The sequence below is a fragment of the Chelonia mydas genome, chromosome 8, assembly GCF_015237465.2.
Source record: "Chelonia mydas isolate rCheMyd1 chromosome 8, rCheMyd1.pri.v2, whole genome shotgun sequence".
In the NCBI taxonomy this organism is placed as follows: Eukaryota; Metazoa; Chordata; order Testudines; family Cheloniidae; genus Chelonia; species Chelonia mydas.
The window spans coordinates 94,825,210-94,841,630 of record NC_057854.1 but is presented as its reverse complement, the minus strand read 5'-3'; the positions used below and the strand labels follow the sequence as shown (position 1 = coordinate 94,841,630).

Here is a 16,421-nt window from a genome sequence, read left to right as displayed (position 1 = left end):
GTAATATACTGAGACTTCTGAAGTGTTTTGACTTAATACCACACGACATTTGGATTAAAAAACTAAAATGATATAAAATGAACATGGCACACATTAAATGGATTTAAAACTGGCTAACTGAAATCAAGTGAGTGTTTTCTGGTGGGGTCCCACAAGGATTGATTCTTGCCTCTATGCTATTCATCTTTTTTTATCAGCGACCTAAAAGAAAATATGAAATCATCACTGGTAAAGTTTGCATACACTGAAACTGGGGGAGTGGAATAGTGAATAGGACAGGTCACTGATCGGTAAACTGGGCGCAAGCAAACAATGTGTGTTTTAATATGGCTAAATGTAAATATATACATATAGGAACAAAGAATGTATGGTGTACTTACAGGATGGGATACTCTGTCCTGGGAAGCAGTGACTGTAAAAAACATTTTGTGGTCATGATGGATAATCAGCAAACATGAGCTCCCAACATGATGCAGTGACCGAAAGAGCTAATATGATCCTGGGATGCGTAAACAGGGAAATCTTGAGTAGGAGTAGGGAGGTTATTTTAATCCCTATATTTGGCGCTGGCACGACTACTGCTGAACACAGTGTCCATATCTGGTGCCCACAATTCAAAAAGGATATTGATAAATTGGAGAAGGTTCCGAAAAGAGTCATGAGAATGATTAAAGGATTAGAAGATATAGCTTACAGTGATAGACTCAAAGAGCTCAATCTATTTAGGTTAACAAAGAGAACATTAAGGGTGACTTGATCAAATGACTGGAAGCTAGACAAATTCAGACTGGAAATAAGGAATACATTTTTGACAGTGAGTGTAATTAACCATTTGAACAATTTACCAAGCATCTTGGTGAAGTCTCCTTCACTGACAATTTTTAAATCAAGATTGTATATTTTCTAAAAGGTATGCTCTAAGAAGTATTTTGGGGAAGTTTGATGGCCTGTGTTATGCAGAAGGTCAGACTAGATTATCACAATGGTCCCTTCTGGCCTTGGAATCTATGAATTTATGAATCTTAGGAACCGGTGGCACCTTTGTCTTTCCTGTTTTCTGCTTGTGGCACAAAGTTTACTGCCCTGAGGGCTGAAATGCTTTAGACTAACTAAAGTCGTTGGGCTTACTATATTGGTATCTGGGTGAATTGTAATGGCTTGTGATGTACAGGAGGTCACGCTAGATGATATAATGGCCCCTTCTGGCCTTAAACTCTATTATGCTATAATGGTCACTAGCAGAAGCAGTATCCATTTGGGTACAAGGCTTTTGTTGTAGGACGTGAAGACAAATGACTCTGTTCACACTACAGTAATATAAATTTAATAAGTTGTATAGGGTCTACAATTGTATATATTCTGGAACAGCGTTCTCAATCTTTTTCTCTCTGAGGCCCCCCTCAACATGCTATAAAAACTCCAGGGCCCAGTTCGGGTGTAGGGGGGCTTGGGGCCAGTCAGGGGGGCATTGGGCATAGGTGTAGTTTGACTGCTTTTTGGGATGCGGGGCAAGGGCCGGTAGGGCTTGGGCCAGCTCCGCACAACGCGGTCCAGGGAGGGAGTGCCACCTCCACTCCCTGACTCACCTCAGCAGGCAACCCAGGGGGGATGCAACCAAAAAATGTAACTCAAAGTGGGGACTCAATTCAAAAAGTTTGAAAACCACTCAGTGGAGGTAGAGGGGTAACTAGGGGCTGTGTGTGGGCAGGGGGGTAGCTCAGGTTGCAGGGAGGAGGCTAGCTAGAGGCTATGTGCTGGGAAGCTCCTCTGATGGCTGCTCCCCGAGGGCTCTGCTGTCCCGGAGCTGGGTCCCTCTGCCCAGGCAGCTCTTACCAGCTGCATAAGCAGTCAAAGGGGCTGGGAGCTGAGGAGTAGCCACAATCCTGGGCACCAGCAGCAAATGGAGGAAAGCCACAGCTGCCTGCTCCATGATACCACTAGCCAGAGGAGCAGCTGCCGTGCACTGCTTGGCTCTGGCTTCCCACCTACAACCTGGCCAGAGGGCAGGGCCTGAGGGGAACTGGGGGAGATGAGGAGGGAAAGGGGGGGCTGAAGCGTCCCCCTAGGTCTACCCCACTCTGGATATGGCACTGCAGTTTGGGGGGACAACATCCTTGTGCCCCCCCAGTCTCTGCCTATGGGCTTCTTCCCACGCGGAGTGCCAGGGCTCGGGGCTTCAGTCCTGCGCTGCTCCTGGCTTCAGCCCAGGGGGGCACCCGAGGGGGGGGGCTGCTGGAGCTCCCCCACTGCTTCCAGCTTCAGCGGGGAGAGGGGTGCCGGGGCTCCCAGCTTGACCCCGCGCCACTCCTGGCTTCAGACTGTGGGGGCACAGGGGCTCCCAGCTTCTGCCCCGCGCCAGTGCTGGTTTCAGCTCTGCACCGCGCCACTGCATGCTTTGGGGGGAGTGCAAGGGCTCCGGGCACTGGGTTTCAGCTGGGAGGCCCTGCAGCCCCCGTGAAAGGTCTCTGACCTGGTTGTAACTGATGCAATTACAGCTGGCTAAATATGCAGACAGTCTGAACCAATAGCTTTGAGAAGTGTACACTTCCATATGCATCTCAGTGAGAATCTGCCACTCCTAATGGGGGTGGGTGAAGCCACAGGTGGTGTGTAATGTTCTCCAGACTGCCTTAATCCAGCTCTGAGTAAACACAACACAACTAGGGTTAACATACACTACTCTTCCTTGTTTTATAAATCCACACACACAAAGTGTGAATTGAAGAATGACCCGTGTTATCACTATCTAGTTTAAAAATGAAGAAGTTATGGCTTGTTTATTAAAATCAGGCTTATGCAAGCTTAAAAACGCCTATTAGAGTTGCCCTGATTTTTTTTTTCAACTTTGATGTTTGTGACAAGGTTATAAAGCAGGGGTGGGCAAACGTTTTGGTCTCAGGGCCACATTGGGGTTCTGAAATTGTATGGAGGGCCAGGTGGGGAAGACTGTGCCTCCCCAAACAGGGGGCAGGGGCCAGGTTATCTGCCCCCTCCCACTTCGCGCCCCCTGACTGCCCCCCTCAGAACCCTCAACCCATCCAGCCCCCCCTCTGCTCCTTGTCCCCTGACCGTCCCCTCCTGGGCACCCCCCCAACCAGCCCCCTGGGACCCCCACCCCCATCCAATCCCCATGCTCCCTGTCCCCTGACTGCCTCCTCCTGGGACCCCCTGCCCCAACTGCCCTCCCAGGATCCCATCCCCTATCCAACCTCCTCCTGTCCCGACTGCCCTGACCCCTATCCACACCCCTGCTCCCTGACAGGCCCCCTGGGACTCCCACGCCTATCCAACCCTCCCCGTCCCTTGACCGCACCCTCCCAGAACCTCCGCCCCATCCAACCACTCTCTGTCCCCTGACTGCCCCCCGGGACCCCCTGCCCCTTATCTAACCCCCCCCCCCCGGCCCCATACCATGCTACTCAGAGCAGCAGGACTGGCAGCTACGCGGCCCGACCGGAGCCAGCCATGCCACCGCGCTGCCCGGCAGGAGCTCGCAGCCCTGCTGCCCAGAGCACTGGTGGTATGGCGAGCTGAGGCTGCAGGAGAGGGGGGACAGCAGGGGAGGGGCTGGGGGCTAACCTCCATGGCTGGGAGCTCAAGGGCCAGGCAGGACGGTCCCGCAGGCTGGAGTTTGCCCACCTCTGTTATGAAGTAATTGAGTATTTTTAAATTTAAAATTTTGACAAAAAAGTCTGCATTTTTCAAGCACCTCTAATTGTGAGGGTGCCAAATGCAGTTCTGTACTTAAGTTTGAGTTGAGTTTTACACACAAAACAGGGATTCAACTTCTATTACGTCTAAAGGATAGACTGTCTGCCTCAGAACCACAGCACCTACTCTTCGAGGGAATATTCTGATAATTAAATCTGTTGATTAGTTTGAGTTAAATTTAGTTTAAAACTGAGTCCTTCAGAGAAAGAAGTATTCTGTGTCAGTGGGGTTTGGTTTTTTGTTTTTGTTTTGTTTTGTTTTTTTTGGAGGGAAAAGGAGAAGTTAGTTGAGATGAGCTGGAGCTTTTTATATTGTTGATGTTGTTAAAGTCCTGTTTCCTAAGAAGCTAAAACAAGACAAACACACAGAAAAGGGTGAAGTAAAGAATAGCAAAGAAAGAAAATGCAAACTCACTGTTGGGAAAACATAGGCCCAATGCACAGTCTTGTCATCCACTCTGAGATCTGGAAACTTGAACCGGCATCAGGCTGTTTAGGACATTTCTTTTAGTTGCCTCTTTCTGGTCACAGGCTTACAGCAGTATTGCAAATATGCAATGTTGGAAATCAGCTACAAAGTTTTCAAACAGAAGAAAAAACAACAACAAAGGTTGCAGGACTGATATAATCAACATATCACTCTTTGATGCACCAGAAAACTTCAGCTTTGACAGACATTCAGAATGGACTGACTGGAAGAAGTACTTTGCAAGACTTCGCATTACTACTAAACTCCACCAGAAAACTGGAGACATCCAGGTATTGTCTTTAATTTGTGCTATGGGGAAGCAGACAGAGTATATCTTTAAATCCTTTGCCTTTACTGGTGACAGTCACAAGGATGACTGAAAGAGTTTGGCTATGTTTGATGCATACTTTATACCTTAGAGAAATGTGGTTTATGAATGGATGTGTTCTCACCATAGAGCTCAAGAACCAGGGGAATGTGTTGAATCTTTTGTAAGAGCCTTTCATACCTTGGCAGAAAACTGAGATTTGGGGATTGTAAAACATGAAAATATCAGAGAGACTGATTATTGGGCTTACAGACAAAAGCATCGCACAGCAGGTACAATTAAAGACAGTTTTAACCCTACACACAGCTATCCAGATAATAAAGTAGAGTGAACTAGTGAAGGAGCAAAACAAAAACCAGGAGCAACTTGAAAAAACAGAAACTAGCTCAGAAGCAGTAAAGAGACACAGCATGACTGATAAAAATATCATAAACCCCCTGCGGGAAAGAGGGACAAGTCCCTAACTACAAAATCTTTCAGAATAAATTCACAAGTTATGGAAAAATTCAGAACTCAAGAGAAGTTGTCACATCTTCAGTTTGTTCCTCAGAAGGAACAATCCAACAGAGCAAACTCTACAGATGGCAGATGCAGAACAAGAAGAATACAACAATTCCAAACCAACCACAGCCAGCCGTTGCAACTAATGGACAGCCAGATCACAAAGTTATTAGGCATTTGAGTCATGTAATTAGGAAACCATTATGATTCAGAAACACTTAACAAACTGATATGTATTGAACTTTAAAGTTTGCTTGATAGTGTAAAATTTTGTAAATGGTATGAATATAAAACTTAAAGGGGGACATGTGATGGAATGCTAAAACTATTATAATGTTCAGCCATTAGGTGGCACTATGAGTAACATACTTTACCTGGATTGGTAACAGCCATACCTGACAGTGCTTTAAAGTATCTTAAAGAGAACACATCTCTTGTATCTCTCTTCATGATGGATGTTCTGTAGCCAGTCCAAAACTGGTGCAGAAGCCTGACCTACTTGTAGCAGTCCTGCAATCTACCGTGTACAAGCAGCATGTGACAGCCATCAAAGCCAGACTCTAAGAAAGAAGGTGGTGAAAGAAAAGGACACATGGAGAGTGCCGAGGGGAAAGATGAAGTCTCATATCCCATCTGATGTTCAGAAATTAGCCAGAGACAGTGCAGGTGATTGTGTCATTTGGTTCCTTCTATCAGGCGTGGTCCGGTCAGGACATCTCGCAGGATTAGGATGAAGAATATCTGCGGTTTCAGGAGATAGTGAGGTGGCAGCAATGGTGATAAAGTTTGCTTCCATTGTTGGCACACACCTGCTTCTTCTGCTAGTTTTTACTAAAAGTCTTTTCTTTTTAAGACAGCACCCTCGCCCCCCAGAAAGGAGTGTTGGGTTGAATAATCTATCCTCTCAGTATTGTGTCCACCAATTGGCCGAATTTCTGATGCACGTATTTTGGTTAATTGATTTTCAGACCTCTGTTCCTCTTGTTTGTCAGTCATAATAGTAACAGTCCTTGAAGTAGTATCAGTAAAACTCTTTTTAAATTAGTTCAGCCTTTCTGCCTCCTTCTTACATGTGTTTATTTTTTTTTAAAAGAACTAGGTTACTTTATATAACAAGTCATTGTGAGAGTTTATGAATGTTCAGTTTTACAGTTGAGTTTACAGTGAGGGTAAATTCATAGGCCTAATTATCATAGCCCCCCTCACTTGTGGAGTCCCATAAGGATAAATTCTTTCAGCACCTCTTTTCAACATCTACATGCAGCCACTAGGGGAACTATTCAGGTGACATGGACACAAGTGCCAGCAATATGCGGATGGCATACAGCTCTACTTATTCTTCACCACATAAGACCATACTACTATCACCAAGGTGGGCCAGGGCTTGGACAAAATCATTTCATATATAAAGAATAGCAGGTTTAAGATGAACCTGAGCAAAACAAAAGTTATGCTCATGGGCAGAGGAAAGTATTTTGAAAAGTTGAGGTCTCCTTTATTTAAAGACACACACCCACAATTGATCAATTCAGTCTGTAGTTTAGGGAGTGTTTTTAGATTATTCGCTGGCACTAAGAGGTCATATAACTGCATCTAAGTAATGCTGTCTATCATCTCCAGTTGGCTAGGAGATTTCATCCCATCCTGTTGGCCAATGACCTGGCCACATTTATATATGCCTTTGTCACCTCTCATGTAGACTAAAGCAATGCAGTATTCCTGGGCATGAAGCCTTCGGTGCTTAACCTGTTTCACTCAGGAGAAGCACTCTATCACATCAAACCTGTCCTCTGCTCACTATGCTGGCTTCCTATAAAATGTCAAGTTCAAGGTCTTGGTCCTTTTCATCAAGATCTCAATAGCTTGGGCCCAGGATATCTAAAATTACCTAGAAGTCCAACATGAACACCATGGTCAGCAGCTCTGCTCCTCTGGCACAATGGGCCTTTCTACAATAAGGGAAAAGCTCATCTGTGCAGGAGACAGATCTCGCTCAGGCTGGTCTGAGATTGTGTAATGAACTCACAGGAGCTAAGAACCATCACAAACTTCAACACTTCTCCTCTATGTGCATATTGCATTTCTTTGACCTTCCCTTCTCTAATATAAACACATACAGTGTGTGAGTGTGTATATATAATATAATTTAAAACAAAACATCCTACTAAAAAAGCACCTGCATGCACACAGAATTCTTCCCCAGGAAGAGGCTGAGAGAGAGAACAAAGAACATGTGATAGACGTTAGCCACATTGCTCAGTTCAGTGCTGAAAGGTGTTCAAATACTGTGGTAATGAGCATAGTATAAGAACCTATATAGAATAAAATGAAAACATTCGGCTTTCTCTTACATTTAAACTTAACTATGAACTGCCTGGTTTTATAATGCTTTTGGTTTTGAGTGTGTGTGTGGGGGGGGGGGGGGGAGTAATTACAACATCCCTGTTTTGCTTTTTACTCTAAATTACCAATGTACTCTCAACCTTATCTCCATTTTAACCCAGTTTTTGTCTGGGAATATAATTAAATGGCAAAAAGGGACTGGTAGATTTTTTTTTTTTTTTAAACTTTTCTGCTCTCAAACTACCTTTCAAGCTTAGCAGATCTTCAAGAACATCACTGTGGGGAAGGGAATGCAGTTCAAAAGCCTAGAACAGGGGTTCTAGGTTTTCAAACTTCATTGCACTCTGGCCTCCTTCTGACAACAAAAATTACTTCATGACCCCAGGATGGGGGACCGAAGCCTGAGCCCGCCCGAGCCCCACTGCCCCGGGTGGGTGGGTGGAGAGGGAGGAGAGGGAGGGGGCAAAGCTCGAGCCCCACTGCCCCAGGGGGAAGAGTGGGGTCCAAGCTGAAGCCCAAGGCTTTAACCGCAAGGAGGTGGCCTGTAACTTGAACCCTGCCGTCCAGGCCTGAAGCAGTGGAGCTCGAGCTTCAGCTCTGGGCCTGGGCCCCAGCAAGTCTAAGCTATCCCTGGTGACCCCATTAAAATGGAGTTGCGACCCACTTTGAGGTTCCAACCCACAGTTTGAGAACCGCTGGCCTAGAACAAATATGAAAAATTCAGAATTTTTCAGACTTTCTTTGGGAGTTCCATTGCTTTAGGTGGACAATCGAAGATTCAAAATATTATTATTATTCTTGATTTCCCAGGTATCTCACATTACAAAATGGCTTGTGTGCACTACTGATTTCGGATGGAAATAACATGGATAGTGTTCCTTCTGAGGAGTCTTTGGAATGGGAGGATAATGATGAAATCGAGATTGAAACTGATGAAGATGATGACTCGGTAGCAGAGATGGAAGAGGACAAGGAAAATTATGAAGATGATGATGGTGAGGAGGAGGATCCCAATAATTCTGATGATATGGAAATGGAAGAACTAACAGGAAAGAAAGAAGCAAATAAGAGAAATGGAACAGAGAAGCTGGTATGTGCTAATGCTACAGAGTGAAAGCTTGTTAAGTGGAGAACTACTGTCATGGTCCTAAGCTCTTAAATATTGTGGTAAGACAAACAGGCTAGTCCTCCGTTCCTGAATGTCCTATCAATCTAGTTACTTATATGGCCTCTGTCCCTGGTATCGGAGCATCTACCTCTCTTGTTCAGGGTTGAGCCTATATTGCCATTACTTATGGACTCATAGCTCGTATTTCCAGCAGAACATTCTGGCCTGTTTCACTCCTCTTTGAGTGTAGAGTAGCTCTGTGAGATTGTTAGAACTGGAGTTCTTGTCTACTAGATAAAATGACTGCAATTTTTTTTAGAAGTGACTCCTCAGTGTCTGTGTGTTTATTTTGCAGTCTGCAGCTGCTCTTTGTGTTGCTGTTGGCAGTTTCTGTGATCCTGAGGATCTGCCTGGGTTGGCACATTTTCTGGAGCACAGTATGTATCAGCTTACATTTCAGTCTTTCCTCCCAAAGTGGAAAATTTAGTGACCTTATTATGGATTTATTGATTTGTATAAAAAATTCTAGAAGCAGAATGCCAGATGGGTGTGATATGTAGGTACCACATCAAAAAGGTTGTAAGGAGGGATGTTAGAGGCTAAGATAGGGGATTCATGAATTATCATGGGGAGTTCTTCCCAAGTGTAAGAGGTTGCACGAAGAATGCATGGAGGTGAATGTGGGAAAAATGGGGCTGGCATCACTGGTGATACAAAGTTGATGGGGGTGGTTAAACTTCATAATAAAAACAAGTTGAAAGGTAGGGTGGAGCTAAATGATGAAGGGCTTTAAAGATGAGGATCACATGCTGTGCTTGATGTGGTAGAGACAGCATGGTAGAGTGAAGAGTGGGTGCGGTGATTGTGACACAGAGGCTCCTAGGTAAAGGGCCCCCCGTTCTTTGCAAACAACTCCTACTTCAGACCTGACAAATTCACTACACCAAACATGTGCCTTACAGGAAATTTGTCCATAAAGAGTAACATTAGGATATCTCCAGAAAAGCTAGTAACTTGTCAAGATTCATATATTTGCAAGGTGTATGTATGGGTGATATTTAAGGAATAATGAATTTATATTGAAAGTATGCTTTATAGACTTGGAGTAAAAAATTAGTTACTAGGAGATATGTCTTGGTGGTGGGCCATTCAGGCAGGAGGGAGTTGTCACTCTGCCCTGTTTAGTTGGTAATGCAATGCAAGGCTTGATTATTCAGCCTTGCTCAATCCCAAAACCATCAAGGAAAAATCATAAGAGACAACTGCAAATCATCAAATGCTATTGAGGGTAAAAAAAGGAATGTTACAACAAGACAGGGATGCCCTGCCTATGAATAGAAACAAAAGACTGTTTCAGATAACACAGATGAGGGAAAGATATTCTGGATGATTTCACTGAGGAGACATTTTGAGGAGCAGGTTGTTCTCATGAAAAATTGGATCCTGATTCCTATGAATCCAGCCAGCTCTGCAACAGACAGAACTTTTGGGGAAAAACCTACTTTATTAGACATGAAAGGTAACTATTAATAAGTGTAGACCTAGGGTCATATTTTATTTTGGGTTGTAATAACTTGTTTCCATCACTCTCTCGTTTCCAGTAGAATCTCTATCCTTTCTTAAACCTTCTTGTGTTTTATTACAAGTGCTATGTGTTATGCAGGAGCGGTGATTTAAGTTAAAAAAGTTAAGTAGGGTATAATGCCTCTGTGGAATTTCTGTGAGTAGCCAGTGTCAGGGGCTGGATATCACAAGGGAATGATTCAAGAGGTATGGGGTGCATCTATTGCCAGCCCTTTCTTTGCCTTGAAGGTTGGCATAGCCCAGAGGAGAGTGCTTGAGTGGCTGAAAGGCTGGTGGTGCTAGAGAGCTGACTCCCTCATGCGGGAGGCCGGGGGTAACCAGGTGACTCTCTGTCCTGGATAGCCCGAGAACCACCACAGCAGTCATTATTTTTTATATTACCATCATGCCTATTAGCCCTAATCAAGGATCAGGACCCCATTATTGCTAGGTGCTGTACAAACACAGAATGAAAAAGATGGTTCCTGCCCTAGAGGGTTTACAATCTAAGGGAAAGACTGGAGATATCAGATGGATATAGATCACAGGAGAATACAAGTGAACAATGAAGCAATATTGGTCAGCATGACAGGCAGTGATCTTTGCACACTAGCCCTTAACCATTGTTGTGTGTCACTATGACCGTTAGGAACATGAGTCTAATGGCAACATTTTAAATGGACATGAGGGAGGCTAATTTGGAGGCATCAGGGTCGGGTGGGTAAAAATGGATAATTAAAAAAAAATCAAAAGCAGATTATTTTAATTTAAATTTAAATTTTTAATGTAAATTAAATTTTCTTATTAAAATAAACCTAATTAAAATTATGGCAATTTATGACAATGCCTACATTTATTATTATATGTTAAAAATAATTAAAATGAATAAAAATGCTGACACTAAGGTGAGAAGAAATTTAGAAGTGGATAAAAAAGTGAGCTTGAAATTTATATAGGTACAGAGCTCATTTGATGTATCTTTTAGCCAAAGACGGAGGTATACCAGGAGTAATGGAAAATGTTGTTGAAATGTTGTTGTTTTTTAACAATCACTTTGCTTCAGCTTCACTGAAAAGAGGAGGATCACAGCTAATTCTCCTCTAAGATATATGATGGAATTTAGTGGTTGACCGTTTTGAAGCATTTATTAAAGATCTGGCCTATGTTGATGACAATTTGTGAAGAAAATTGTGACAAAATAAATGGAAATTTCACATACCAGAGTAGTTAACATCCAGCTAAAGAGAAATGTAGAAATTATACTGACTATACTAAAATCTATTTCCATTGCTTTGGACAAATTGCAAAAAGATAACTGCTAATGTTGTTAAAATTTGGCAAGAATTTAAGGAAACACTTTAAAAACAAAGCTAAATTGCAGGCAGCGAACAAGCAGATGAAGCATTTACTCTGCCTTGTTTTTTGGCCAGTATTCTTAATACAAAGTATCACAGTAAATACTTAATTGCTGAGGAGGAAGTGCTGCTATGGCATGAAGAAAAGGAGTACTTGTGGCACCTTAGAGACTAACCAGTTTATTTGAGCATGAGCTTTCGTGAGCTACAGCTCACTTCATCGGATGCATAGCATATCGTGGAAACTGCAGAAACTTCTGCAGTTTTCACGATATGCTATGCATCCGATGAAGTGAGCTGTAGCTCACGAAAGCTCATGCTCAAATAAACTGGTTAGTCTCTAAGGTGCCACAAGTACTCCTTTTCTTTTTACGAATACAGACTAACACGGCTGTTACTCTGAAACCTGCTATGGCATGGGCATCTAATATTCATCCATCAATCAGAATAGATTTCAGGACTGGGGGTGAATAGAACTATTCAAGCAACATGTTTGCTGCCAAAGTTTTGAAGAAAGTCAGACCAGTGAACTGGTGGAAGTAACTGGCTAAGAACCTTGAACCAGATTTTTTTGAAGCTACATAAGGTTTTGATGGCAATTGCCTCTTCTGCAGGTAGAAAGAGAGAATTTTGACTAGTTCATTCAAAATTGGGAGCTGAAAAAGCAGGAAAACTTGTTTTCCTAATCTAATCCATGAATAAAAACGAGGTAGAAAAGGATGAGAACTAGTTCCAAAATGTTGAAGGACATAGTGACCAGAAATAATCAGTTCAAGTCATTAACTACAGTCAATTCTTTCTTTAACAAATCAGCTTGTATTAAATGCAAAATATGTTATGACAAACTTACTTTTTTTCATTGTGTCCAGCACATTTAAGGTAGCTGTATTTAACTAATAAAAACAAATTTAAAAAGCTGTTTTTCTGCATTTCTAATTTAATTGAAATTTCCATCCAAATGCAGTGAGATACAAATCATGAGTAGAAAAAGAAACATTTTCCAGTAAATAAGTACAACATTCACCATTTTTAACATAATAAATTGTAAAATATAGGAATCCTAATAAATGTATGTTAAGCTATATAATTGCTTAAATAAATGCATATAGATATAATGTATCCTCCTGGTTTAGTAAAAAGAAGTACCAAATTTAGTGTAATGGCTATATTGAGTTGCAAATTAACATGTCCTAATGTTTATATCAGCCACTGAGAATGACTCTTTCTTTAGGAAAATAACTAAAAAGTAAAAATTCAAAACAAGATTACAGTTGATGCTTTAAATCAGGGGTTCCTACTTGCTGATTTAAATCATGATTAAAATAAATTATTTAAATCAGTCCCTCCTGCAAAAAGGCCAGACAGGAGAATAGAGTAATCAAGGTGCATAATAAAGGTCTGGGGAAGAGATCTGATGGTTTGTACTGATAGAAATGTCTGGCTCTTCAAAGTGTTAGAGGAAGAAGTGTAAAGGACTCATTTGCTTGTTCAGTATCTAGCCTGTTAGGAAGTTTTGACCAAATCGCTCAAATGGTCTAAAACACACATGATTGATCCTGAGCTAACGGGACAGGAGTGCTGGTGCAGGTTTCTAACAAAACTCTTAATTCAGCTGTTCCGTCTTCCCTAATTTTACTTCTATTTTGATTCAACAAATTGTTACATAAGCTCCTTTACACGCATAGAAATCTGGATATTGATATTTTAACTCAAAAGACAAGGAAGGAACTCAATTTTATGTTTCATCAACTGTATTTCAGCCTCCTCTCATTTTGAGCTCAACTTCTGAAAGTTGTTTTGGGATTAATCATGTTGGGTAAGTAATGGACACAGGCAGCCACGCCCTGCTGGGCATGCTCCCAGTGGAGGGAGAGTTCAAAAGGGAGCTGCTCAGCTCAGTCTGGGCGGACCAAGCAGTAGAGCAGTTGGATGCTCTAGCCTCCTGCAGAGAAGCCACTGAGGCTCTAAGCAGCTGGGACAGGGCTCACAGTCAAGCCATGCAGGCCTTTCATCTGCAGGGGCCGAGGATGACGTGTCACTGCCAATAGGGGAAGACACTCCGGAGACAGACCAGTGGTGCAGGGGTAGGAAGTGACCCAGGGCACAGGGGTAAGGGCTGGTGCCTGTCATTAAGCTATGTGTCTGGACCATTATTTTGAAGGTCCCTGGTGGAGCAGCATGGGGCCAAGTTCCCCTAACCCCAGTCACTGATTCTCACTGTTGGGTGACACTGATACTGGCTCTAGCTGCTAGGCATGCTGGCCACAGACTCTAGCCGCTAGGCAAGGCAGCCATTGACTCTTGCCGTTGGGCGATTCTAGCTGCTGGGCAAGGTGTTGGGTGACATTACTGCAGATTCAAGCCACTATGCAAGGTGGCCACCGACTCTTGCCATTGGGTGACAAAACTGCTGACTCAAGCTGCTAGGCAAGGCAACCAGTGGCTCTCACCGCTGGGCAGTCTAGTCCAGAATATTGCCACTAGTTGGGTACTGCTGGCCTTGGACATAAATCCCCCCCACCCCCGCCCCAACAGTGCACTTTAGATTATTCATTTATTTTCAATAAATGGACTGAAATAGTAATTGCATTTTTCTTATACTTCCTTCAACGTTAGTCATACTCAGATAAATTTGAGTGCTTGTATGTCTGTTTCTCTATGGTGACCTATTCAGGACTAGATTGAGACTGATGTGCTCAGTTTTAAGGTGTAACTTAAAATCATGCTTGAAACCAAGTGTTTTCCATGTTCTGAAATGATTCCATTCTATAACTTGCATTTTTAGGCTGGTCAATTGCTACAGGCTAGATTTCCCACCGTCTTGCATCTTGTGTAGTAATTTACACCTGTGCAAATGGACATAAAATGCTGTCAATCAAATGGTAATGCACTGTTGCTTTGTGTAAATGCCTTTACAAGGTGCAAAGCACTGGGAAATCATGCTGTCTTTATGTAGCTGTGCCTTTCTGAAATCATCATTATGTCTATATCTGCTTAATTTTGATCGATTGTGTTTCAGTGGTATTTATGGGCAGTTTGAAGTATCCAGATGAGAATGGGTTTGATGCATTCCTGAAGAAACATGGGGGCAGTGACAACGCTTCAACTGACTGTGAAAGGACAGTCTTCCATTTTGATATCCAGCAGAAATACTTCAAAGAAGCACTCGATAGGTAACCGTGATCACACCAAATAAAGCATCGATTCATTTAAAATAGATTAACACAATGTGTGTCTGCCTGAGGAAACTGCATATATAACTTTGCATTGCCTTGTCTTGGCCTGATTGAAGGGAGCCTGTCATTGCTGAGCTTCCATACGTCCCCTTATTACAACTGAGGTCATTATAGATGGAAGGAGATTGTGACTTTCCCTTAGATCTCTCACTGTCTTTTGAGGGAGTAGTAGTACCTCAGTAGTGTATAGTCTCTTAGGAGTGATGTAATTTATGCACCTGCTATGAAAGTAGGACAGATTTCAATATGTATTTATGCCAGATTACTTGTAGGACTATCATAAATTATCCTACTGTTGCAATTGGTAGTTCATTCCATTTACCTGGCTACTTAAAGGAGAATCTTTTTATTGGCCTGTTCCTTTTGAATATGTGCCCTGTTAGGCTGTTTAATTTTTTATTAACAATCTCTGTTTAAAGTATTGATTCTTGTATGGCAGTGTACCACCAAAAAGGTGCAGTAAAATGATCCACTGCTTTATTCAAAAAAATATATGTTCAGTGCCAGGAAGGATCATTAATTAACTCTTATCATGTCATAGGATATGTCAATACAATAAAACTCCATTTCTGTCATAGGGAAATTAAACAGTCTTCTGATGGGGAGGATAATTTAAATATTTTTGATATTGACAAAATTGTCTGGCGGAAAATTAGGTTGTACTGCAAATAGGCATTTTTATCAATGCCATTAATATGGTGATTGAACTAAATTCTGCACTAGAATGTACACACAATGGGAGTGTTGCTTCTATAGTCGCCTTCTGTAAAACATTGGAGGGCAGAATTCATCCCTCCAAAGGTGGGAATCAAACCAGCTTTGGCTACTTTGAAGGTCTCAAAGATGGGTAGCAAAGATATTTAGACGTATGGCAAGATTTGGATATGAGGAGAGACTGAAAAAGCTGGGGCTAGTGAGAGAAGACAAAGCAGGGATGACATGATACATGTCTATAAAATAACGAATGGTATGTGCGGGATAAACAGGCACACCTATTCATTGTTACTCATACAAGAACATGTGTGAAGTTAATGAAATTGAAAGGCAACAAATTTAAAACTGATGAAGAAATGCTTTTTTGCATAATCGACGTGTGGAACTCCAACAGAAGGGATTGTTGAGGCAAAGAACTTAGTAGGATTTTCAAAAATTTTAAGGCCAGAAGGGACCACTGTGAGGAGATCCAAGATCAAAATTCCCTGGCAACCACATAGGTATATCCAAAATTTAATTACAACTCCACCCCCATATAGAATCCCCACTCGTGCACCAGTGTTCCATTCAGGTCACTAGTCTGCCCTATCCATCATCCATATCTTTATGGGTGAGGGAGAAAATATAATTGTGAATAATATCTATATAAATTAGGGCTATCGATGATTCTGCATCCTTTGGTACCATATTCTGCCAGTCCACTTCCACTCAAAAGACCTTGCCCTTTGTCTTTCTGAAAATATTAAATAATTGGGTTTATTCATTTTACTTCAGAGACATTAAGAACAAGTGGCAAAAGAGTCCAGAACTGTATAATTGTTTCTGAGTTACTGCAAGTCCTAAACCTTAAAAAAATGTGAATATTATTGTTTGTCATAAAGACAGTTTTTGTTATAAAAAAATCTTTCTGTACAATCTCTCAGCAGACAACGGGAAAGATTTGTCATTTTTCTCTTTGTTTTAGGTGGGCACAGTTCTTCATTCACCCACTAATGATCAGGGACGCTATTGATCGTGAAGTTGAGGCTGTTGATAGTGGTAAGAGTAATATTTTTGTTATAAAATTTTTTTTTGAGCTCTACAGCATTGACTGT

At 42.2% G+C, this 16,421-nt stretch overlaps 1 protein-coding gene across 1 annotated transcript in view; it reads left to right on the top strand.

The window, feature by feature from the left end:
• LOC102932297 (nardilysin) overlaps positions 1–16,421 on the top strand; it is an 86,376-nt gene that overhangs the window by 5,355 nt on the left and 64,600 nt on the right. Inside the window, exons 2-5 of the mRNA XM_043553148.1 lie at positions 8,162–8,441; positions 8,815–8,896; positions 14,397–14,550; positions 16,292–16,365. Of these exons, the coding sequence (XP_043409083.1) occupies positions 8,162–8,441; positions 8,815–8,896; positions 14,397–14,550; positions 16,292–16,365 (590 nt within the window). The remainder of the gene's footprint in view (positions 1–8,161; positions 8,442–8,814; positions 8,897–14,396; positions 14,551–16,291; positions 16,366–16,421) is intronic.